Consider the following 24,688-nt stretch of genomic DNA (forward strand, 5'->3'; position numbering starts at 1 on the left):
AGAGTAGAGTTGAATAAAATAGAAATGAAAATGGAAATAGAGTAAAGTAGAGTAGAGTAGAACAGAATAGAAACAGAATAGAAATGGAAATAGAGTACAGTAGAGTAAAGTAGAGTAGAGTGAAGTAGAGTAGAGTTGAATAGAATAGAAATAGAATACAAATGGAAATAGTAGAGTAAAGTAGAGTGGAGTAGAATAGAAATAGAATAGAAATAGAATAGAAATAGAATAGAAATAGAATAGAAATAGAATAGAAATAGAATGGAAATAGAATGGAAATAGAATGGAAATAGAATAGAAATAGAATAGAAATAGAATAGAAATAGAGTTGAATAGAATAGAAATAGAAATGAAATTGAATAGAGTAGAGTTGAACAGAATAGAAATGGAAATGGAAATGGAGTAAAGTAGAGTAGAGTTGAATAGAATAGAAACAGAATAGAAATAGAAATGGAAATGGAAATAGAATAGAATAGAGTAAAGTAGAGTAGAATTGAATAGAATAAGGAATAGAACAGACAGAACAGAATAGAATAACGGAGTTGGAAGGTCTCCCTCGCCCTCTCCGTCTCCTCCATCCTCTTCCTCGGTTTAGTTAATGAACTTTTGGATGGAAGTAATTTATAGATTTAATTAGCCTAACGGGAGAACAATATACAAAGAAGCAAAAAGGCCTTGCATAATAAGGAGGGGGGGGAGAAATCCAGCTCCCCCCCCCCTTGTCTCATAAACACTTCCTTAACCACCACCACAACAGAAGGGAATTCACACAGACAAAAGGGCCCCTTATGCAGAAGGAACGCTAGGATAAGCACCAGGGCGGGTAAACAGACATCAAGATCTGCAGATACCATTTCCGTTAGGATTGCGGGCAAGGACAGGTCAGTCCTGAATCGGACTGGCTGTCTCCAACTTGGCTGTGCGTCCCCTCCTCCGTGCATCCGTGGCATGGCTTGCAAGCCTCCTGTGATAAAAATCTATTCTTGGGCGCAAGACAGATTAAGATAAAGCAAGCCAGCTCAAGTGTAATTATTAGTCATCAGGATAAGCCATCAGTGCTGCTTCAGATACGCAGGACTGATTTCCGAGCTCGTTTAAATCTCATTTGCAAGGCGGGTTGCTTTGGATTGTATCCCTGGATGTTCCTGGAAGGAAAATGCTAATACAGATAGTCCTGGAATTAAAGGTAAAGGTTCCCCTCGCACATATGTGCTAGTCGTTCCCGACTCTAGGGGGCAATGCTCATCTCCATTTCAAAGCCTAGGAGCCAGCGCTGTCCAAAGACTTCTCCGTGGTCATGTGGCCGGCATGACTAAACGCCGAAGACGCATGGAATGCTGTTACCTGCCCACCAAAGGTGGTTCCTATTTTCCTTAGCTATTCGAAAGCATGTAATAATGCAAATAGGTTGGCAGAAGCTGGGACAAGTAATGGGAGCTCACTCCGTTATGCGGCGCTAGGGATTCAAACCGCCAAACTGCCAACCTTTCTGATGGACAAGCTCAGCGTCTTAGCCACTGAGCCACCCTAGTCCTAGTCCAGGATTAGTCCCTGTTCTGGAATTACAACAGTTCATTTAGTGACTGTGTCAACTCCTAATGTTGCCATAATAAGAGAAGCGGGGAGCGCATTCCACATATACTGTTGGCTGAAGTCGGATCTCAGATTACTGCAGCAGGCTTAGGAGGGGTGCACCTCATTTGGGAATGTGATTTATGACACAGACTGAGGGGAGGGAAGGAACAGGGGTAAAGTTCAGATATAAATCAAACAAAGCTTAGATCTGACTGGGAAAAGATCTTGTCTATGATGCTCCTAATAAATGACTAGATTTTGTATTGAAACTTGGCTCGATACTCATGAATCAATTAGGGCATTTTTGGGAAACCTGACAGACTGTGCGCAGTTACAACGACCCTGAAAAAAGCTGATTTATGACCATTTTTCACAGTCGTGACCTTTGCAGCATCCTCACGGTTAAGTTGATCAAAATTCAGATGCTTGCCAACTGGTTCATATTTATCACCATTGTAATGTCTTGGGGTCATGTGATCTTTTTTTTGCGACCTTCTGGCAAGCAAAGTCCCTGGGGAAGCCAGATTCCCTTCACCACCAGACTACTAACTCATCAACTGCAGGGGATTCACTGAGCAACTTTGGCAAGAAAGGTCGTACAATGGGGCAAAACCCACCTAACAAACGTCTCACTTAACAACATAAATTTTGGCCTGCATTGCGGTCGTAAGTTGAGGAGTACCGTAATGCATCTGTGGCCTTACTCCCAAGTCGACCCTTGTTCCTTAGCTATTCCCTTCGTCGGGCCACTCTGTGCATGCGCACTCTGGGAACAGGCTCCAGCTGTTCTTCTGCCTCACTGATGTCTGACTCTGAAGGCAGCTGATAACTGGCAAACGGGCCTGGCCCCCTCTCTGCCTCTGACACAGAGCCGCTCATCAGAGCCTTCCCCAGACTCCAGGACTGGCCCCTGTTCCTCCCCAACCTCCTCACTGTCCGAATCTGCTGCCAACTTCGCTGGCCACTGGCAGGCCACAACAAGCAGTTAGCTGAAGTAGCCTGCAGCACTGCACCTTCCTCGCCTTTTATTGTAAAGAGTCCATTATTCATCCCACAAAGCTCCGAAGACTTCCTTGGGCCACTCAGAATTAAAAATGTAAAAAAGAAAAAAAAAAACCACTGATGTTAGCAAGGCTGTTTCCCTTCACAGGACCTTTAGCTTGAACTCCCGCTCTGCACATTAGTGAATGAATAATGTGGAAGGGAATTTTCAAAGGGGGTGGGGGGGTGGGAAGGTTCTCTCTGTCACTGTGACTTGCACTGCCAGATATTTTTTTTCTTTTTTAAAAAGCAAAATAAGGAATGTTTACAGGGCTGGGAGAAAGGAGCTCTGGAAACCGTGGGCATGAATGAACACCAGAGTCATTCTTTTCCTTCAAATGTCACTTTATCTCTACTTTAACGAAGGCCCAAACCTCCATCTCTTGCTCTACAAGCTTAAACGTGCGCGGCCGCATCAACACATTTCATTTGCGTCGTAGGATTTTGATTTGCCAACCTTGGAATTCTTCAGATGTTCCAATGCAACCAGTTTATCCTTCAACATCATTCCTACTTCGCTGAAAGCTCTTATTGGTTATTTTTTAATACATCTTTTTGTGTATATATATATATATATATATATATATATATATATATATATATATATATATATATATATATATATATATATATATATATATATATATATATATATATATATATATATATATATATATATATATATATATATATATATATATATATATATATTCTCATCCTCTATTTAAAGATCCGTTACTAATGCAAGCAACTGGATTGCACCCTTTCAACCTTATTTCCTGTAGTTCTGCAGGTTTATATTTTAACTTTTTTCTTTCAATTTCTTCCCAAAAATTTTTTTAATTGTTGTTATGGTTTGTCACATAATCAGCCAGATGTTTAAATTGGATTTGGCATTTTTGTCCATCTATTCATATTCCTTGCAAAGATCGGGAATAGAATAGAATAGAATAGGAATAGGAATAGGAATAGGAATAGGAATAGGAATAGAATAGAATAAGGAATAGACTGGAATAGAACAGAACAGAATAAACAGAGTTGGAAGGTATCTTTGAAGGTCTTCTAGTCCAACCCCCTGCTTAGGGAGGAGGGATTCAAACCGCTGAACTGCCAAACTTTCTGATTGACAAGCTCAGCGTCTTAGCCACTGAGCCACCACATCCCTTAATATAAATATATTTAAGTGCTTATATTAAGGGATGAATATTTGTTATACATGATTCTTTTTCCTTAGTGTAAAGCTTGAAAATTTTTTACAGAATTGCTTTTAAATATCTTAACTTCTAAAACTGCTAAAAGAACTTTTTATTTTTTTTTGTAAAATATTCACAGGCTCTTTAAAAAAAAACAACGGTGTTTGTTTTTCAGTAGAAACGATGGGTTTGTGTTTATTTTTTAGTCTGCTATGTACTGTTTATCCGGACTTGTTTTCTCATCCCTGACCAAACAAACCAGCATTGGATGTGGGTTGCTTTTCCGTTGAGGAAGGAAGCCGATAACGGAGTTGAGGAAGAAATTTGGAAAGGGCAGTGTCAGGCGAAGGAGAGAGGCCTTACTTTGTGAGCTTGTGCTCCAGATCCGAAGAACCGGCGTCCTGTTTGAATGGTCCTGGCAGAGAGCCAGATCTAGTGCTAAAGTGCAAATTTTAAATCTTTGTTTCTGTCGTGCTGCTTCCTCGGAATCAATCCATTTCATTCTTTTTTTCAAAGAATAAAACAAGACAGTGGCCGAAGATAAGCAATCCCATGTTGCCAAGAGGATCAAAGCTTGTTTGATGTTGCTTCTGTCTGTCATGAATCCTTTAAGAACATAAAACTTTTTAAACACATTAACAGAGTTGGAAGGTACCTTGTAGGTCATCTAGTCCAACCCCCTACCCAAGCAGGGGACCCTACACCATTTATGAAAGATGGCCGTCCAGTCTCTTCTTGAAAGCTTCCAGTGATGAAGCTCTCCCAACTTCTGAAGGCAACTTCTGTTCCATGGGTTGATTGTTCTCGCTGTCAGGAAATTTCTCTTTATTTCCAGGTAGACTCTCTCCTTGGTCAGTTTCCATCCATTATTCCTTGTCTGGCCTTTGGGTGCTTTGGAAAATAGCTTGACCCCCTTCCTCTCTGTGGCAGCCCCTCAAATATTGGAAGACTGCTATCATGTTTCCCCTGGTCCTTCTCTTCACTAGACTAGTCATGTCCAGTTCCTGCAACCATTCTTAATATATTTAGCCTCCAGTCCCCTAATCATCTTGGTTGCTCTTTCCTGCACTCTTTCTAGAGTCTCAACACTCAAAACTAGACTAGCCATGCCCAGTTCCTGCAACCGTTCTTCATATGTTTTAGCCTCCAGGCCTTTGTTCCTCTTAGATAGATTGAGATTAACAGAGTTGGAAGGGACCTTGTAAGTCACCTACTCCAACCTCCTGTCCAAGCAGGAGACCCTCTACCATTTCTGCTTCCTGGGTAACATCCAGAAGGTAAAATCAACTTTCTTTTAAAATGTTAACAGATTAAAATAGTTGGAAGGGACCTTGTACTGTAGAATTGGCTAGAAAAGTGTCAGATGGGAGAGCCACATGGTGTGAAAATTTCACCTCAAGGTTCCGGTACTTCTGAAGTTAATCAAATCTGGCATAGCCATCTCTTGGGATATTCTTATTAATGCAAGCAGATTGAACAAATTTCTTAAGTGGTGTTCGAAAAGGTTTGTGCTGAAACTCGATTAACAGAGTTGGAAGGGTCCTTGTAGGTCATCTAGTCCAACTCCTCCCTTGCCCCAGGCAGGAAACCCTACACCATTTCTGACAGATGGCAGTCCAGTCTCTTCTTGCAAACCTCCAGTGAATGAAGCTCCCACAACTCCCGAAGGCAACTTCTGTATCATTGGTTGATTGTTCTCATTGTCAGAAAATTCGGAATTGGGCGGCCTATAAATCTAATAAATTGAATTGAATTGAATTGAAGCTCCCACAACTTCCGAAGGCAACTTCTGTTCCACTGAATATAGAATACCAGAGTTGGAAGGGACCTTCTAGGTCATCTAGTCCAACCCCCACCGCCAAGCAGGGGACTCTATACCATTTCTGACAGATGGCAGTCCAGTCTCTTCTTGCAAGCCTCCAGTGAATGAAGCTCCCACAACTCCCGAAGGCAACTTTTGTATCATTGGTTGATTGTTCTCATTGTCAGAAAATTCTTCCTTATTTCTAGAGTGAATCTCTCCTTGATCAGTTTCCATCAGACATTATTCCTTGTCTGGCTTTCGGGCACCTTGGATCACAGGGCTGGAAGGGACCTTGGAGGTCTTCCAATCCAACCCCTTCTCAAAGCAGGAGATCTTATGCTATCCTGGTCAAAGAGTTGTCCAGTCTATTTTGGGGGAAAAAACCACAATTCACGAGGGCAAGCTATTCCGTTGATTATCTGTTCTGACAGCCAGGAAATTTCTCCCTACTTCTAGGTTGGATCCAGGGGTGGGTTACGGCTGCTGCTGCTGCTACTGCCGGTTCGCTCAAGGATGTGCTGCGCATGCGCAGTATTAGAAAATGCTTCTGCGCATGGACAAAAACAAAAAACAAGATGGTGCCACCAAGAAGAACGGGTTTGGGGCGTGGCAGGCCGAGTTACTACCTACTCGGCCAAACCAGTCTAAACTGGTAGGAACCCACCTCCGGTTGGATTTCTCCTGGAAACCCCCACCCCAGAGGCAATCCTATGGATGGGAGCTCAAAGCTCACCCCGCACAAAACCGTTTTCAATTTCATCCCCATCTTTTCCCAAAGCAAATAGTTCTTTCCTGTAAGGTGTGTGCGGGCTTGTCCCTCCAGTCCTGGAACTGCCAGCGGCCGGTTCCCTCTTTCCTTCCTCTCCTCTTCCTAAAGTTGTATTTTGTTACGGTTGTGGGTTTTTTTCCCTTTTGTTTTCTTTTGTTGTTTCCAAAAAAGGATGCGCCTCTCGGGAGGATAGGCCCAGGTGGCTGAAGTCGAAATGAAGCAGGGCTGGCAGCCACCGTGTCAGCGTGATGGCAGGTGCTGGCTGGCCAAGGTCAGAGGTTTTTTTTAGGGGGTATTTGAGGTAGGTTTGGCTGAAACGTCCTGCTTTCCTTGGTAACGTTCTTCCTCTTTTGGGATGCGACCAGTTGTCAGGTCTGCGGACTACGAAGCTGGAATGAAAATAAAGCTCATGGGCCAAATGAATATGTGTACGTCATATCGTTGGCTGTTCCCTGGACGGAGAGGCTCGCTGTTATGACAACAACTCTATTTGTTGTTGTTGTTAATTTTGGAATCATTTCTTAAAAAAAAAAGAATATAGTTTTCAGAGTCATTGGAATACTTATGTAGCTACAACAATATTCAGGGCCCTCGGTCCTTTCTGAGCCTGGCGAGGGTTTCTTGCAGACATTTCATTACCAAACTAGGTAATATAATCAATGCTAGAAGGGAATGGGGTTTGACGGGGGGCGGGCAGGAGGAGGAGGAAGACAACGGTGTGGTCCTTGGTGCTCTCTGAGGTTGGTGGTTTTCTTGCAGACATTTCGTTACCAAAGTAGGTAACATCATCAGTGCTGGAAAGGAGTGGAATTTGTGGGCGACGGGGGGGGGGGGAGGGTAAGAGGAGGAGGAGCTCTAAATTTGGTTGTTTTCTGGCAGACATTTCATTACCAAACTAGGTAACATCATCCGTGCCAGTGATATTACCTACTTTGGGTAAGGAGTCACGGTGGCGCAATAGCAATAGCAGTTAGACTTATATACCGCTTCATAGGGCTTTCAGCCCTCTCTAAGCGGTTTACAGAGTCAGCATATTGCCCCCAACAACAATCCGGGTCCTCATTTTACCCACCTCGGAAGGATGGAAGGTTGAGTCAACCCTGAGCTGGTGAGATTTGAACAGCTGAACTGCAGAACTGCAGTCAGCTGAAGTAGCCTGCAGTACTGCATTTAACCACTGTGCCACCTTGGCTCCCTAACCACAAATGGTTAGAATGCAGCGCTGCAGGCTAACACAGCCAGGAGTTCAATCCTGACCAGCTCAATCCTTCCACCTTTCCGAGGTCAATAAAAGGAGACCCAGATTGTTGGCAGGTAATAAGCTGACATGGTAAACCACTCCAAGAGTGCTGTAAAGCACTGTGAAGCCGTATATAAGTCTAAATGCTATTTCTTTTGCTATTACTCTTGGTAATGGAACGTCCGCAAGAAACCCACCAAGCTGAGAAAGCACCAAGGACCCCCACCATTTAACCCTGAACTGCAAATACTCTCTTCTAAGGCGGAATGTTTGTTTGGGTCCACATCTGGAAGTTTGGAAATGTGCCTACAATTGAAATGAAGTCAATCATCAATAGGGACCTAGTTTGGGTTTCTACCAACGTTTTGGGTGTGATTGCTCCCATTCAGTGGTTTTGATTCATGGGAGTTTGCAATACTGCGATTCATTTTCCAAAGTGGAGATGGTATTCAGCCAGTTCTGACTGGTTCTGGCAAACTGGTAGCGGAAATTTTGAGTAGTTCGGAGAACAGGCAAATACCACCTCTGGCTGGCCGCGCCCCCATCTATTCTCTTCCTCCAAAGTCCCAGCTGATTGGCTGGGTATTCTTTTATTGCCCTGAACAGGAGAACGGAGTTGGAAAGCAGGTTAGTGGGGGTGGGGAGGCAATGGGGATGTTGCAGTATCCTTCCCCTGGAGTGGAGAGGGAATGGAGATTTTACAGCATCCTTGCCCTGGAGTTGGGGGGAAATGCAGATTTTGCAGTATCCTTCCGCTTCCATGCGCACCAAGCCAAAATGTTTGAATCCCACTACAGTCTTAAGGCCTGCTTCAGGGGGTGCAACGCTACAAACACAGCACCTATTGCGCAAAGCGTCCCATCGTTTTCTGGACTTCGCAAAGCTGTGATTCTGGAAACCAAAGCTGCTTTACCAAGTTGTAGACAGGGGCTGCCTTCGCACCCTTGGCTCAAAGCCCATCTACTTCGCGAAAACCTGCCCTTTGCATTTTATCCAGGTGAGATGCAAATACGGCCAAGGGATGTCCTTTCTTTTTGTCCCTTCATTCAGATAAAGCCCAAGTTCATATGTGAATATTTCCATTCTGTATCTCAACACAAAAGGCCAATTTAAAAATCTACACCCCTCCCAAGAAACATATGGAATATGTTACTGGAGTTTATCATCTTTGTTCTGTCCAATAAACATTTCTCAGATGTGGGTTTTGAACAAGCATTCCAGGATTGACCCCAGCACAATAGGGAGAGAAATTGCCAAGATAGTTAGACTTGAAGGTTGGCATGCTGTACCATGCTGCAAAGACCGGTCCAACCATCCAACCGGTCAGTCCTAGAGGAGATCAACCTTGACTGCTCTTTAGAAGGCCTGAAGAGGAAACTCAAAGACTTGGGCCACCTAATGAGAAGGAAGAAGGACTCCCTGGAGAAGAGCCTCATGCTGAGAACGATGGAGGGCAAAAGAAGAAGAAGGGGACGGCAGAGAAGGAGGTGGCTGGATGGAGTCACCAAAGCAGTCGGCATGAGCTGCAATGGACTCCAGAGGATGGTAAAGGACAGGAAGGCCTGGAGGAACGTCATCCATGCGGTCACAATTGGTCAGACACGACTTCCAAACTAACAACAACAATGCTGTACATATTGGAGACATTAGATTTCTTTGCTTAGATCTGGTATTTTTTACACCAGGTTGTTTTTCAGTGGCTAAGATGTATCCGACTCTTCACGACCCCATGGACCATGGCACAGCCAGCCCTCTTGTCCTCTGTTGTCTCTCCCGTTTCTCTCTCTCTCCCCCCCTTTCTGTCACTCTCTCTTTCCCTCTTTCTCTCTCTCTTTCTCTCTCTCTCTTCCTTTCTCTCTCTCTCTTTCTCTGTCTCGTTCTCCATCTCTGTCTCTTCCTTTCTCTGTCTCTCTTTCTCTCCCCCCTTTCTCTCTCTCTCCCTTTCTTTCTCTCTCTTTCTTTCCCTGTCTCTCTCTGTATCTCTTTCTCTGTCTCTCTCTCCCCCTTTCTGTCTCTCTCTTTCCCTCTCTGTCTCTCTGTCTCTTTCTCTCTCTCTTCCTTTCTCTCCCTCTCTATCTTTCTCTGTCTCTTTCTCTCTCTCACCCATTTTTTCTCTCTCGCTCTCTCTGTCTCTTTCTCTCTCCCTCCCTTTCTCTCTCTCTGTCTTTCCCTCTCTCTTTCTCTGTCTCTCTTTCTCTGTCTCTCTGTCTCTTTCTCTCTCCCCCCTTTCTCTCTCCCCCCTCTCTCTTTCTCTCTCTCTCTCTCTCTCTCTCTCTCTCTCCCTGTCCCTCTCCCTTTTCCACTCCCAGTGCTGAGGATTTCAAGGTTCAGCTTGCATAACAGGTAACAGCAGGCATTTCCTTCTCCTGTGTCGGGAAATCCTGGCGCCCTTCTGTCTCTCTCTGACTGTGTTTAAAACAGACTGCAGCCTAGGGGGAAAAAAATCCCTGGGCTAAAATTAGCAGCCCCGATAGAAGAAAGGCACACGGCCGCTCTCTTGTACTGTTTTTCAATGAAACAACAAATCTAAACCCAGCCAAAATGCATTTCCTCTCGGCGGAAAAAAAAAAGAGAGAGAGGAGCAGAGCCCGGACAGCGTGGCGGGCAGAGCCAGTGGGAAGAGAAGCTCAGGCTGCTCTTGATGGGAAGGAGCAGGGAAATGGAGGCAGGATTTCTAGTAATACAGAACACGAGAGCTGGAAGGGACTTTGGAGGTCTTCTAGTCCACCCTCCTGCTCAAACAAGAGACCCTATGCCAGCTTTTCTCAACCTGGGCGACTTTAAATCCTGTGGACTTCAACTCCCAGAATTCCCCAGCCAGCTGTGCTGGCTGGGGAATTCTGGGAGTTGAAGTCCACAGGACTTAAAGTCGCCCAGGTTGAGAAACACTGCCCTATACAGTTCCAGACCAATCGTTGTCCAGTCTCTTTTTTTTTTTTTAAAGCAGACCAGTGGGTAGCTCATGGTACTCCAGTGAATTTGACCCAATATTGAGGTCAGTGGCAATTGGTTTTACCGTGGAGGTAGTCCTCAGTGTATGGCCACAATGGAGCCCAAAATTTCCCTCGCCAAGAGAGACAGTTGTTAAGTGGGTTTGGTCCCATTTGGCATCCTTTCTTGCCACCGTCGTTAAGTGAATCGCTGCAGTGGTTAGGAACACGGTTGGTAAGTGAATCTGACTCCCCCATTGGCTTTGCTTGTCAGAAGGTCTCAAAACGGGGTGGGGTGGGGGTCATATGACCCTGGGATATTGCAATCGTTGTAAATAGGACAGGGGGAGAGGGAGAGACAGAGAAAGAGAGACAGAAAGAGAAAGAGAGAGACACACACAGAGAAAGATACAGAGACAGTGAGAAAGAGAGACAGAGAAAGGGGGGAAAGGGGGAGGGAGAAAGAGAGTCAGGAAAAGAGAGACAGAGAAAGAAAGAGAGAGAGAAAGGGAGAGAGAAAGAGTGACAGACAGAAAGAGAGACAGGTAGAGAGAGAGAAAGGAAGAGACAGAGAGAGGGGGAGAGAAAGAGAGGGAGAAAGGGGGAGAGAGAGACAGAAAGTGAGAGGCAGAGACAGACAGACAAAGAAAGAGACAGAAAGACAGAGACAGAGAGAAAAAGAGACATGGAAAGAGAGAGAGAGAAAAGGAGAGAGGGGGAGAGAGACAGAGGGAGAAAGAGGGAGAGAGAGACAGAGACAGAAAGAGATAGAGAGAAAGGGAGAGAAAGAGAGACATGGAAAGAGACAGAGAGAGAAAGGGAGAGAGAAACACACACACATACACACACAGAGTAAAGCATCATAGCATGGTTGGTGCTCACAGCAACCTAGATACACATTTATTTAATTGTCTTGAAAAAGAGACCAAAAATTCTCAGTCACCAATACTTTAGAGGAACTCCATCATCCCACCTAAGTTCTCCCCTGTCTCCATTTTTTTTTTAAGTGGAGAAGGAGCGGGGGGGGGGGCATCCTTTCTAGGTCCACCGCAGATGTAGCTACGGAGGGGATCCCTACCCACTTGTGCCACGCTTTCACCTAATTGGAAAGCTCTTGAACAGGGAGCCCTTTGGTTCCTCCCAGGCGAGGCAGTTTTCATCTTTTGCAACCGAAGGTACTCACTGGCAAGCTGGAACACGGCAGCGATGGCTTCTTCCCACCATTGGGTATCCTGGGAAATGATGGGCAGCTCCATCAATCCCAACACGAAGAGGAGCTGGCCGGCGGTCAAGGCGACAGTGGCAATCAAATTGCAGGCACGCATCATATCGAATTGCACTGAAACAATGGTAAGAAAGAAACCTGTTAGCAGGGGTGGGGCTTCCCCCCCTTTTTTTAAACTCAAAAGGGTGCTCTGAAAACCAGGGCCTAGACACAGGTAGTCCTCGACTTACGACAGTTCATTTAGCAACTGCACAAAGTTTCTACGGCTCTGAAAAATGCGACTTACGACCATTTTTCACACTTATAACCGTTGCGGCGTCCGCATGATCAGGTCGTTTACGTTCAGATGCTTGGCACAAATTGATTCACATTTATGACCGTTCGCAGCATCCTTGGGTTACGTGATTCCCTTTTTTCCAGCTTCCGGTGAGCAAAGTCAATGGAGGAAGCCCGATTCGCTTAACAATCGTGTTACTAACTTAACAACTGCAGGGATTCGCTTAGCAACGGTGGCAGGAGAGGTGGTAAAACGGGGCAAAACTTGCATAACAACATTCTTGCTCAGCCACGGACATTCTGGGCTAGATTGTGGTCGTAGATTGACGGCTGCCAGTCTAGTAAAACCCGTTGGTGCTGACCTGATTATTGGGACAAATTCAAAGGGCTCTGTGTGTTGCCCACAGGTTTTCCAGATGTGCCTATCGGCAGGCCACAATGTGCCAAGAACATCGGTTTGTATTGGTGTCCTCTGACTTCCAGCCAATGGAGAGATGGACAGTAAGAAGAGCGGAGGTGACATAATGAAGATCAGAATACTACAAAGACACTGGGATAAACAATTGGGTCTATAATTACATCAGTACAAATTGCAGCATTTAGGGTGTGAATCGAATCTCGGGTAACCTGGCCAATGGGCTACTGAAGAATTCTAAGCATGCCATAAGTTATCCGCTCCCTGTGAAGTGTTGTAGGAATTGATGTGCTGGATTACTAAGGATAACTCAGAGATTTCTTATTGGTCAACCTCCGTGTTTAAAAATTAATCTATAATACCATGCAAAATCTGCCCTGCCACATACATTGGACAAACTAATAGGAGAATAAATGCACGCATCGCAGAACACAAGAACGCTGTCAGAAAAAAGAAAAAAACTTCCTCCCTTTTCCAGCACCTTAAAGCTACAGGACAGGAAATTGATTTTGAAGGAACCAAATTAATCTCCAAAACAGAACACTTCAACAAGAGAATAATTATGGAAGCTATTGAAATAGAGAAACACCCCCACAACATGAATAAACGTGACGATACCTCCCGCCTACTAGACATCTGGAAACTAGCCCTAGTCAACAAGGGAACCCCACCCACCACCCAGCTCATTACAACACAAAAGAACAACAGGCACACAGCCAGCACCTCAGCCACACAGGATGATACGAAACAGCCGACCAATCTACAAACATCAACTCCATCTACCAATCAGGATGCAACTACACAGCCAATCAACCCACTTACAGCAACAAAGCCAGAACTTATATATGTATGTGTATGTATGTATGTATGTATGTATGTATGTATGTATGTACATACATTTATATATATATAAATGGCTCTGTGTGTGTGTGTGCATGTTCGAGCATAACTCTGGAACGCCTCAAGCAATTTCAACTAAGCTTGATACACAGATGACTTACTCTCTGGAAAAAAATATCGTGGGCGTAAGACACCCCTATAGCCCCTCAGTCTGTGTGTTCTGTTAAACTACAGCTTGCTGTGCCGTAAAATGGCTTCTACTGTACTGCTGTAAAATGGCTTCTAATGTGCAACACAGTGGAATTGCCATGGTAACGGCTTCACAGTATTCCACAAGGGGGCTCCCTCTGGTAAGGGGGAAAATCCAACATTGGAAATTATGTTTGATCTGGACATTTTCCCCCTATAAATAAATACCCAGGCAATGCTGGGTTATCAGCTAATATAAAGATAAAAAATAAGAGGGGTAAAGACCGCAAGAGCTCTTTATCTATATTATCCCAATTTCCTTCGAGGAAAATCACAAATAAAATGTGAAAGCTGGGATTTAAATGAGGTGAGATACAAATTGACATTCCACACACACACCTCTTCATATTTGGTTCTGTGTTTCTATTCTGAAATATTTCATAAATATTTAAACTACAAAATATAAATGACTTTCTCTCCCTGAGGGATATTTAACCGAAGCTGTGGAACCGGGAAGAGTCGAACATGGCTTTTGTAACTGAACAATGGCGACAACAACAATATCATCCGATCGCCTAGGCAGACTGGTCAGGCATATTTTTTTGGACTTCCTAAAAGTTGTACTTTTGGGAATCATGTCCATGCCCTGAGAAGCATGAACATGGCATCTCCAAAGGATAATATTGGTGTTTATTTTGAAAAGGAGACATTTGTAAGGCAAATTTCCAGGCATTGTTCCAGAGGTTGGACATCTCCTGTCTGAAATCTCACACGTGCGTTTCTGTTACCATCGTTTCTATCCCTCATGTTGCTCACTGTTGGGACTTCAGGGGCTAATTTAAGAAATTGGAAGTACCTACCTACCTACCTATCATCTATCTATCTATCTATCTATCTATCTATCTATCTATCTATCTATCTATCTATCTATCTATCTATCATCTAACTACCTACCTACCTACCTACCTACCTACCTACCTACCTACCTACCTACCTACCTATCTATCTATCTATCTATCTATCTATCTAAATGGTTGTGTTTTTTTCCAGCATAATTCTGGAATGCCACAAACAATTTCAAACTTGGTACACAGATGACTTACTCTCTGGAAACAAATACTGTGCGGGTAAGATACCCCTAACACCCCTCGTGTCCGTGTGTATGTGTGTGTTTCGGCATAACTCTGGCATGCTGAAATGAAAAGGACTGAATTATATCTATAGTGTCAAGTCACAGTACTTTTGACAGTGATAATGTGCATTTTGGATTCACGTTTTGTTAAGATAACAGCCTGTTGTGCCTTAAAATGGCTTCTACTGTACAGCACAGTGGAATTGCCATGGTAACGGATTCGCAGAACTCCATGAGGGCTCCCTCTAATACAGGATTGGGATAACATCAGGGGTGGGTTGCTGCCGGTGTTACTACCGGTTCGCAACCCCCGCGCATGCGCAGAACAATTTACAGTGAACTGTGCACACGCAGTCACTAAAAACCAAAATGGCAGTGATGCAGTGGGGACGAGGGAACCGATTTGCAGCAGTGGCAGGCCTGGGACGCTGCCGGTTCTGCGAACCAGGCCTGAATTTCACAACCGGTTTGGCCAAACCGGGCCAAACTGGGAGCAACCCATCTCTGAAAGACATACCCAGACTATGCTGAGTTATCAGCTAATCCCTCATAACAAAGAAAGGAATCATCTCACGTAACAGTTCATTGTTTCGTAACAAAATCATTGGTACACCATTAAGTATTTTCACAATCCATGATGCATTATTGGGGTGATATTTCTTAACCTTTCTCCCCAGAGCAAAACGACACGTACAAATCTCTGTGGAAATGAGGAGAAGCAAGGAGACTACTGTTACGGAAGGAATGGTGGCAGCAGCCAAAAAAGCCAATGCAATCCTAGGTTGCATTAACAAAGGAGTAGAATCAAGATCATGTGAAGCGTTAGTAGCCCTTTATAAAGCCTTAGTAAGATCACGCTTAGATACTGCATCTAGTCTTGGTGACCATATTACAGAAAAGATGTAAAGACTCTGGAAAGAGTGCAGAAGAGAGCCATAAAGACGATTAGGGGGCTGGAGGCTACAACATACGAAGAACGGTTGCTGGAACTGGGTATGTCTAGTTTGATGAAAAGACGGACTAGGGGAGACATGATAGCAGTCTTCCAATATTTGAAGGGGCTGCCACAAAGAAGAGGGAGTCAAACTATTCTCCAAAGCACCTGAAGGTAGAACAAGAAGTAATGGGTGGAATCTAATCAAGGAGAGAAGCAACCTAGAACTAAGGAGGAATTTCCTGACAGTGAGAACAATCAATCAGTAATTGAAATTGTGAATGCTCCATCCCTGAAGGTTTTTAAGAAGAGACTGGACAGCCACTGGAATGGTATAGGGTCTCCTGCTTGAGCATGGGGTTGAAGACCTCCAAAGTCCCTTCCAACATGGGATGGCTTAATCTCTCTGCTTCAAAAGCACTTAATGCCGCTTATGTGGATGTAATGTCTGGTCTCTTACATGAGAGCAGTGGCAGCTGATTCCTAAGCCAAAATAGCTGTGAGCTCCTAAATCAGTCAGCCTGTTTGCCTGACCTAAATTGGCTTTTCCCACAAGAGGAAAGCCTATATGTGCGCAATGCTTGAACATGAGCCAAACATGGAGGCACACAAGAGTTATCAGATTTCAGCGCCCTATCAATTGAATGAATAACCTAATTTGCCGTATCAAATTCTCCATCTCCAGAGGCTTGGGCAGATGAACTCTCGCTTTCAAATCGGAATACCGGGAAGGACAATCATGTTAAAAAAGATATTAGAGGAGCAGTGTGGTATAGTGGTAATGGCAGAGATGGGCTTCATATAATTTTAACAACCAGTTCACCTATGGCAGGACCGAAAATGGGAACGCACACGTTCGCTTCACTCGTGCGCCTTGCGCACTTGCACGCGGCTTAAGACCCAGGGACTTCATGTGGGTGGCTTCCAGCGCACCTTCTCGGACCACCGCAGTGAGTGGATTGGGTGAGGTGCGCCAATCAGCTGGGCTGCGTGGGCGGGAGGAGCGGACCAGAGAGTGAGATATATAGGATGGGATCATGCCGGTTTGAGTGAGCAGGCCCAGCCGGTGGTCAGAACTACCCTGTTTCCCTGAAAACAGAGGTGGGTTCCTACCCTCACCAGTTCGGTAGAACCGGTTCATCAAATCTACCAAACCGTCTAGAAGAGGTTCCACCAGTGGACCCGGAAAGCAGGCCGCACCTACAGAAGAGATTCCAAAAAATTTTGAAACCCACCTCTCTCTCTCTCTCTCTCTCACACACACACACACACACACAGACAGACTCACAGAGAGAAAGAGAAAGAAAGGAAGAAAGAAAAAAAAGAAAGAAAAAGTGAGAGAGATGAAAGAAAAAAAGGAAAAAGGGACAGACACAAAAGGAAGGAGAGAGAGAGAGAGAGAGAGAGAAAACACATGGCCAGCAAGCCACTCCCACCAGGTCACATGGCCGGCAAGCCACTCCCACAAAGGAGGCCACACCCACAGAGTAGGTTCGAATTTTTTTTGAAACCCACCACTGTCTGAAAATTACACCTCCCTGGATAATAAGTCCAATGGGGCTTCTGAGCGCATGCACTAAAATAATCCCTCCCCCCAAAATAAGCCCTCCCCAAAAATATTGCAACACAGCAGCAGCCATGAAGTGACCACGCTCGCCGCCTCCTGCACCTCAAAAATAATAAGACCTCCCCGAAAATAAGACCAAGTGCTTATTTCAGGGATCAAAAGAAAATAAGACCCTGTCTTATTTTCGGGGAAAACATGGTACTGGTTCGCCCAAACCAGTACGAACCGCCAGCAGCCCACCTCTGGGTTAAGGCTTTGGACCAAGAGTGGCAAGATCTAATTTTAATTCTCTCTCAGTCATAGAAGCTCACTGTTTTTCAGCCTACCCTATTTCCAGAGTGGCTATTGTGGGGGGAAACAAGAAGGTGTGACACATTCATTACTTTGCACTTCAGAATAAAAGTCTGGATATGTAGGTAGGTAGGTAAACAGGTAGGTAGTATAGGGACGTGCTGGCTTAGTGGCTAAGACGCTGAGCTTGTCAATCAGAAAGGTCGGCAGTTCGGCAGTTTGAATCCCTAGCGCCATGTAACAGAGTGAGCTCCCGTTAACTTGTACCAGTTCCCTCGCACATATGTGCTAGTCGTTCCCAACTCTGAGGGTCGGTGCTCATCTCTGTTTCAAAGCCGAAGAGCCAGCGCTGTCTGAAGTTGTCTGCGTGGTCATGTGGCCGGCATGACTCAACACCGAAGGCGCACGGAAGGCTGTTACCTTCCTACCAAAGGCGATTCCTATTTTTCTACTTGCATTTTTTACATGCTATCGAACTGCTAGGTTGGCAGGAGCTGGGATAAGTAACGGGAGCTCACTCTGCTGTGCAGCACTAGTGATTCAAACCCCTAAACTGCCGACCTTTCTGATTGACAAGCTCAGTGTCTTAGTCACTGAGCCACCATGTCCCGGGGGATTACCTTTAAGAAACAACAAATTTGACATCTTTCCTTTACATTCCCCTTTTGAACAAGCCCCAAATCCTTTTTTCATGCAAATGACACAAGGAACTTATATTTTTAAAGTCCTGTAAGCAACATCTGAAATTATGTCGGGATTTCGGCAGGCACATGGTCCTAAATTGTGGTTTGTTTAACTGTGGCTTATGGAATAAAACATAACTGAAACTGTGTTTGCCGAATAGTTAAACCAGAAGCTAAGGTTAAAAACTTGCAATGTATGGCTGTGAAGGTTGGACCATAAGGAAGGCTGAGCGCCAAAGAATGGAGGCCTTTGTACTCTGGTGCTGGAGAAGATTCCTGTGAGTCCCTTGGACTGCAAGGCCATCAAAGTGGTCAGTCCTAGAGGAGATCAACCCTGGCTGCTCTTTAGAAGGCCAGATCCTGAAGGGGAAACTCAAAGACTTTGGCCACCTAATGAAAAGGAAGGACTCCCTGGAGAAGAGCCTCATGCAGGGAAAGATGGAGGGCAAAAGAAGAAGGGGACGACAGAGAATGAGGTGGCTGGATGGAGTCACTGAAGCAGCTGGCATGAGCTTAAATGGACTCCAGAGGATGGCAGAGGACCAGACGGCCTGGAGAAACGTTGTCCATGGGGTCGCGATGGATTGGACACGACTTTGAAACTAACAACAACAAAAAGTTTAAAAAGCAAAACTGGGTGACTTCACACAACAGCCTTAAGTTAGAAATAAACAAGCCATGTAATGGCCTCAGATTAAGCCACAGCGAAGCAGGTCTTAATAGAGAAACCAAGATGAGCTACTGGGAAAAAAAAATATCTGGGCTCATCCCAAGTTTGAGCCCTTACAGAAGGACCAGTTTTGGTCTTGGAAAGTCAATTTCTTTTCCCTTTTTGGTCTAAGAAGACATGAACCTCCAAGAACTCTTAAAGTTTTGGAGAACTCCTTTGGGTTGTTTTTTTAAAAAAATTTTTTGGCCTGGCTGTTTTCCAAAGCTTCTGAGACGTGATTAATAAATCCCAGCATTATCTGGTCTGTTGCCTCTGTAAACATTTCTTTCTTTCCCATTCCCACACAGAGGGAGGCTGGCCTGGCTCCCCTCTCTCCCCTTCTCCCCTCTCCGCCTGGGAAATGTCCCTCTGTAAGTCATATAATTCAACTGGACAGGTGTTTATATTTAGCACTCCCTGAAGATCACGTAGCCCCTCTTCGCTCCGGGACCTCTTCCCTCTTCTTGAACGCTTGACCCAAAGAGCTATAATAAGGCCAGCCAGGCTTGCCTTCACTGCTCCTCCTCGCCCAAGTTTGTAGGAAACCAGCTTTCCATCCCCGGCTTCTTTCCTGTGTCTTTTGAAAGGAACTTTCACGCCCTTGGCACTTGGACGCATTTTTTTTCCTATCCTGCGGCTGCTGCTTTCAAAATCATCCCCAGTATCGTTCGACGTATGGCCACAATCGAGCCCGTTGAGTTTATATTTGCCAAGGGAGAAATTTCTTCCGTGCGTTTTGCCCTATGTGTTAGGATTCTCCTTGCTGTTCTGAGCGAGGCTTCCCAAGAGCACGAAGCAAACTCCTTGTCCCGGCAAAAAAAAAAACCTTTTATTAATTGACTGTGAATTCTGCTCATTCACATCCAGCAAAGTCTTAAAAAGGAAGATTTACAGTCACAGACCTTCTCTGGCTTGGAGAGCTGCCAGGCCGATATCTGCAAAACTTGGCCAGGAGTCTCGGAGAGTCACGAACCAATTAAGCGAACGGATTGTCTCCTGCAAACTCCACTCCCCTTTCACTCCTCTTTTATTTCCTCTGGGAGGGGCCATTCATCATCCACCTGTGGCTTTACTCCTAAATCAACCCCTGTTCTTTAGCCGTTCTCTTCGTCTGGCAACTCTGTGCACACTGGGAACAGGCTCCAGCTGTTCATCTGCCTCACTTAATGTCTGACTCTGAAGGCAGCTGATAACTGGCAAACGGGCCTGGCCCCCTCTCTGCCTCCGACACAGAGCCCTCATCAGAGCCTTCCCCAGACTCCAGGACTGGCCCAGGTTCCTCCCCAACCTCCTCACTCTCCGAATCTGCTGCCAGCTCCACTGGCGGCTGGCGGGCCATAACATTTGCCACGTTTGTTTAGTGAATGACTGCGGTTGTTAAATCAGTTGCACCCTTGTTAAGGGAAACGGGTTTCCCCTTTGACTTGGCTTGTCAGAAGGTCGCAAACGGGGATCACATCGCGCCCAGGATGACAGGGCCGTCATCAATGTGAGTCAGTTCTCAAGCCTCTGAATTTTAAATCATATGACCCTGGGGATGCTGCCACGGTTATATGTGTAAAAAAATGGCCATGTCAGTTTTTTCCAGTGCTGTTGTAACGTCAAACGGTCATTAAACGAACTGTTCTAAGTTGAGGACTACCTGTTGTAGCTTTGGGCTGTGTATAGCAGTGTTTCTCAACCTTGGCAACTTGAAGATCTCTGGACTTCAACTCCCAGAATTCCCCAGCCAGCATTCGCTGGCTGGGGAATTCTGGGAGTTGAAGTCCGGACATCTTCAAGTTGCTAAGGTTGAGAAACACTGGTGTATAGGATTCCTTTGCAGCCACAGCCATTGGTCTGAGCACATCGCTCATTGCCACACTATCTAGAGAAACAATCTTTGGATAGCAATCCCTTATTGATGACCACTAGGACAAGCTCTTGACAAAATAAGCAACAAAACAACAACAACAACAACAACCCACCAACGAGCAACAGATGATTTGGGAGCTGGAGGCTAAAACCTATGAAGAACGGGTGCAGGAATTGGGTATGATGAAAAGAAAGACAAGGGGGTGATATGAGAGCAGTCTTCCAATATCTCAGGGGCTGCCACAAAGAAGAGGGAGTCAAGCTATTCTCCAAAGCACAAGAAGCAACGGATGTAAACTAATCAAGGAGAGAAGCAACTTGGAATTAAGGAGAAACTTCCTGACAGTGAGGACAATTAACCAGTGGAAAGGCTTGAAGTTGGACTGTTGGAGCATTCACAGAAGTTGTGAATGCTGCGACACTGGAGGTCTATGGAGATTCTCAGTCCTCCAGGTCACGATTGTCCCAAAGATGCTTTTTTTTCCCCAAGAGGCAACAGAACTTTCTGGTTTTTCTTTGACACATTTCGCTTCTCATCAGCTCTGAAGAAGCTTCTTGGGTGAGAAGCGAAACGTCTTAAGAAAAACCAGAACATTCAGTTGCCTCTTGGGGGGGAAAAAAGCACCTTTGGTCCAACACTGGAGGTTTTTAAGAAGAGATTGAAGAGCTATTTGTCTGAAATAGTATAGCATTTCTGCCTGAGAAGTGGGTTGGACTAGAAGACCTCCAAGGCCTCGTCCAACTCTCTTCTTCTGTTATTTGACAGGTCGTCTTTGACTTACGACCACAATAGTGCCCAAAATTTCTGTTGCTAAGTGAGATGTAAACCGCCTGCAGAGCATCTTCATAACATTCTCCATGCAACAGACAACTCTGGTTTTGAAAAGCAGTAAGCTTGGTTTAATCACTGCTCCAGACCGATAGGGGTACACACAAAAATGAAATTTTATTACCTTATAGAAGCAGTCAAAATAAGGAAAAGCTGATGTGTTGAAAGTTCTTTCTCTTAGAACAAGACTCTCCAAACTGGGCAACTTTAAGACATTGGCATGGCTGGCCGAGGAATTCTGGGAGTTGAAGTCCCACAAGTCTTAAAGTGGCCCAGTTTGGAGATTCCGCATCTTAATCACAAAACACCACATTTAGTGAAAATCATGGGCTACTAATAAGCAATCAAATTGTACTAGAAAATAAATAAAACAATATAAATTTTAAAGATACAAGCAACATGATTGTATCTTTAAAATTTATATTGTTTTGCTTGTTTCCTAGTATAATTTGATTGCTTTTTAGTAACCTGTGACTTTCACTAAATGTTGTGTCTTATGATTAAGATGGGGACTCTGCAAACTTGGCAACTTTAAGACTTGTTGGCATGGCTGGCCGAGGAATTCTGGGAGTTGAAATCCCACAAGTCTTAAAGTGGCCCAGTTTGGAGATTCCGCGTTTTAATCATAAGATACAACACTTAGTGAAAGTCATAGGTTACTAATAAGCCATCAAATTATACTAGGAAACAAATAAAACTATAAATTTTAAAGATACAAGCAACATGGTAATATCTTTAAAATTTATATTGTTTTGTTTGTTTCCTAGTATGATTTGATTGCTTATTGGTAACCTATGACTTTCACTAGTGTTGTATCTTATGATTCTTGATGAATGTATTCTATTTTATTTTTCTTTATGTACACTGAGAGCATCTGTACCAAAGACAAATTCCTTGTGTGTCCAATCACACTTGGCCAATAACGAATTCTATTCTATTAGAAAAAAGGCACAAGATCGGATAAACATTTACAAAATAACTGGCCAAAAGTTGGGGGGGGGGGAGAGGCATTTCCCTCACCAGGACATAACTCAATGCCCTGGAGAGTCCCAATTTCCAGTGCCTTCCCTGCAGATCCGATGGATGGAAGAAACGCCATGCACAGACATCATGTTTGAAATTTTCACTAACTCAAAATGTGATGTGTCCTCTGGCTTAAAAGACTTAAGAAGGAGAACAGTCAATTTTGTGAAGATAAGAGCTGTTCTATCTAGAAGCAATAAGTCACCAAAATACGGGTTCTTGCAGAGCAGCAATGTAGAAAAAAGGTGTCATTGCCCCCCCTCCCCTCTGATTTCTGTGAAGCCTGATGGGACATGATGGGATGCAGAGTAAGGGATGGAATTAACAAAGTTCCAGAAGGATCCATCTTCGTTTTCCTTTCCGCCATCAACCGCAGACCCTGAACCAACTCTGTTTCCCCCTAAGCGCCTTCCTATTCTCTTTCATTGGCTGTGATAGGAAACAGCTTTCCCTGCTTATTTCTCTTGAGTGGTAGCTAATCCCTCTATTTATAAAAATCATTCAGTAAAGGCACACATGCTTCTCAAACAATAGTGGCAATTCTTGAGAATTCTTGAGTTGAGAGGATGGCCCTGTGCCAAAGTCAAAATCAGGATTAAAGGAATTTTTCCAGCCACGAGAATTGCACCAAAAATGACAAAAATACTGATGATTTCTCTCTGTCTCTCCCTCCCTCCCTCCCTCCCTCCCTCTCTCTGTCTCTTCCTCTTTCTCTGTCTCTCTGTGTGTGTGTCTGTCTCTCTATCTGTCTGTCTGTCTGTCTCTGTCTTTCTCTCTGTGTGTGTGTGTGTGTGTGTGTCTTTCTCTCTCTCTGTGTGTGTGTGTCTCTGTCTCTCTTTCTCTTTCTCTGTCTGTCTCTCTCTGTGTATGTGTCTCTCTCTCTCTCTCTCTCTGTCTCTTTCTCTCTCTGTGTGTGTCTCTCTCTCTGTCTGTCTCTGTCTGTCTCTGTCTCTTTGCCTCTCTCTTTCTCTGTCTGTCTCGCTCTCTTTGTCTCTCTCTCTCTCTCTCTCTCTCTGTCTCTCTCTGTGTCTGCCTCTTTCTCTCTCCCTCCCTCCCTCTCTTTCTCTCTGTCTCTGTCTGTCTCTCTCTCTTTCTCTGTCTCTCTCTCTGTGTGTGTCTGTCTCTCTCTCTTTCTCTCTCTCTCTCTCTCTCTGTGTTTCTGTCTCTCTCTGTGTCTGACTCTTTCTCTCTGTCTGTCTGTCTGTCTCTGTCTGTCTGTCTCTGTCTCTCTCTTTCTCTCTCTCTCTTTCTCTGTCTCTCTCTGTCTCTCTCTGACTCTGTCTTCATCTGTACTGTCTAAATTGGCTGATGTTGCTAATTAGTCCTCACTTATGACCACAATTGAACCCCATATTTCCGTGGCTAAGCAAGACAGTCCTTAAGTAAATCCCACCCCCACCCCCATTGAAGGTCTTCCTTGCCACAGCTGTTAAGGGAATCACTGAACTTGTTAAGGTAGCAACACAACACGGTTGTGAATGGAATCTGGCTTCTCCCTTGACTTTGCTTGTCAGAAGGTGGCAAAAGGGACATGTAACTCTGGGACCCTTCAATGGTCATAAGTACATACCAGTTGCCAAGACATCTAGAGTCCCTCAGCTTCATCCTGACTATTCTAAAGCAAGTCTCTCGATGGAGATTCTCAGTCATCCAGGTGATAGTTGTCCCAAAGGTGGGTTTTTTTTTCAAGAGGCAATTGGACTGTCTGGTTTTTTTCTTCTTAGACCTTTCACTTCTCAGAGCTGAAGAAGCTTCTTGGATGTGAAAGGAAACGTCTTCAAAGAAAAACCAGAAAGTCCAGTTGGAAAAAAAAGAAGCACCTTTGGGAGAAGAAGATGGATGTTTTGCAACCAACCAGTTTCCATAACATTGTCTTTCTTCTGAGCTACTCCATTCTATCAGGCTGGATCAATGAAGGAACTATCTTTCTTTTTCTTTTTTGAAAGAGTAAATCTCTGGTCCCAGTGACCGACCCAAATTCTATCTTGCATCATTATCCTGTATATTTGCCTTCATTCTTGAGAAACTATTTTAGAATAGAATAGCAAGAGTTGGAAGGGACCTTGGAGGTCTTCTAGTCCAACCCCCTGCTTAGGCAGGAAACCCTACATCACGTCAAACAAATGATTGTCCAACATCTTCTTAAAAACTTCCAGTGTGGGAGCTTTC

General features: G+C 44.5%; 2 protein-coding genes across 3 annotated transcripts in view; one reads left to right on the forward strand and one right to left on the reverse strand.

The window, feature by feature from the left end:
• The window catches only part of IFT140 (intraflagellar transport 140), a 100,217-nt gene that overhangs the window by 46,063 nt on the left and 29,466 nt on the right, over nt 1-24,688 (forward strand). The gene's annotated exons all lie outside the window — the stretch shown is intronic.
• The window catches only part of TMEM204 (transmembrane protein 204), a 37,063-nt gene that overhangs the window by 7,999 nt on the left and 4,376 nt on the right, over nt 1-24,688 (reverse strand). Inside the window, exon 2 of the mRNA XM_087729032.1 lies at nt 11,736-11,891. Within this exon, the coding sequence (XP_087585158.1) occupies nt 11,736-11,891 (156 nt within the window). The remainder of the gene's footprint in view (nt 1-11,735; nt 11,892-24,688) is intronic.

The sequence above is a fragment of the Thamnophis sirtalis genome, unplaced genomic scaffold (assembly GCF_051295495.1).
Source record: "Thamnophis sirtalis isolate CommonGarterSnake01/CBP01778 unplaced genomic scaffold, rThaSir2_p1.2 scaffold_14, whole genome shotgun sequence".
In the NCBI taxonomy this organism is placed as follows: domain Eukaryota; kingdom Metazoa; phylum Chordata; class Lepidosauria; order Squamata; family Natricidae; genus Thamnophis; species Thamnophis sirtalis.